We start from the raw sequence: 1,299 nt of genomic DNA, 5'->3' as shown, positions 1-1,299 counted from the left end.
CCGGCCGGGCACCGGCAGGGCTCCAAACCCGCTCCCTGCAGTTTTATCCGGCGTTATTGCAGATCCAGCCTCTTTCCCAAACAACAAGATGCAGCCTCTAATGCAAATATTGCCATTTCCCTGCTGAATTAGCCTTGTCACTTAGCCCAGAAGCTGGCAGCGTTTGTCACGCACCCGCGCTGCCCCGGGGGGGCGGACGCCCCCCCCCCCACCACCCCCCCCGGCCCGGGCACCGGCAGGGCTCCCCTCAAACCCGCTCCCTGCAGTTTTATCCGGCGTTATTGCAGATCCAGCCTCTTCCACCAAACAACAGATGCAGCCTCTAATGCAAATATTGCCATTTCCCTGCTGAATTAGCCTTGTCACTTAGCCCAGAAGCTGGCAGCGTTAAGCCAGCTTGCATTTTAATTTGGCCCTGAAGTTACTTATTTCATTATTGATCAAACATAATGCTGAATCAATGTTCATCTTGTTACCTGGGCCATTTCCATGTAATACAGTGATAGCACTGCCTGGAGTTACTCATTCCCATCCCAAAGTGACTTTACCATAAAATCAATGCTTGTTTGTTACTGATATAAGGCAGCATCCGTGGGATGAAGAGCAAATAAAGCAGTTACGCCATCGCTATCTAAAAGTTTGGACGGAATACGTACGTGAATAAAGACTTTGATATTTAAATGTATTTTATCGGCATCAAAATCATCCTACCCGGGCCGATGGGACAGAAAATCTCATGCTGCAAGGTGACGGGCTTTGATACTGTAGGTGTTGCCATTTGTAAACGCTACCAGGGACCTAATGGGGGAATCGTTTCTAAACCAGAGTATCATTACACAGCAGATGTGGGCTGTAAGCTCTTCCGGGCAGGGACTGTTTTGGAAAAACAGTAATTAATACAATAGTAATTAATGATTGTGTCACAAGATTAGACTCCGCGCAGTGTTATCTTCAGTGCAGCTGCTGCTCCTTTTCTTTGCTTGTGCTTTTCCCCTCCAGCTAATAAACCCGGTTACAAATTACACGAAGCTGTCCGCATCCCCGGCTCTCCCATGCGGCGGCCGGAGAGCGCTGAAACATCTCACCCGGGGAGTGCCCCGCGTTGCTTCCACGCAGGCACTAAAAGCGTCCGGAGTCGTCCTTTGAGTTGCATTTCCCTCGCACGGCGCGCCGGCACGTCCAGGTCCCCCCCGCCAGACGCACCGTCCCCACCCCGGCGGGAGGCACCTCCCGGCGGGCTGGCGACGAGGGAAGAGGGACGGGGGTACCCGGCCGGGGAAGCCGGAGAGGCACCGTCCC

General features: G+C 53.0%; 1 protein-coding gene across 1 annotated transcript in view; it reads left to right on the top strand.

Annotated features, from left to right (window-relative positions):
- Positions 1–719: 719 nt before the first annotated feature.
- Positions 720–1,299, top strand: part of IRX3 (iroquois homeobox 3) — a 9,875-nt gene continuing 9,295 nt past the window's right edge. Inside the window, exons 1-2 of the mRNA XM_009276782.1 lie at positions 720–852; positions 1,000–1,127. Of these exons, the coding sequence (XP_009275057.1) occupies positions 720–852; positions 1,000–1,127 (261 nt within the window). The remainder of the gene's footprint in view (positions 853–999; positions 1,128–1,299) is intronic.

The sequence above is a fragment of the Aptenodytes forsteri genome, unplaced genomic scaffold, assembly GCF_000699145.1.
Source record: "Aptenodytes forsteri isolate BGI_AS27 unplaced genomic scaffold, ASM69914v1 Scaffold33, whole genome shotgun sequence".
In the NCBI taxonomy this organism is placed as follows: domain Eukaryota; kingdom Metazoa; phylum Chordata; class Aves; order Sphenisciformes; family Spheniscidae; genus Aptenodytes; species Aptenodytes forsteri.
Note: the sequence above shows the minus strand (reverse complement) of the source record. Positions and strands in the feature narration are given on the sequence as shown.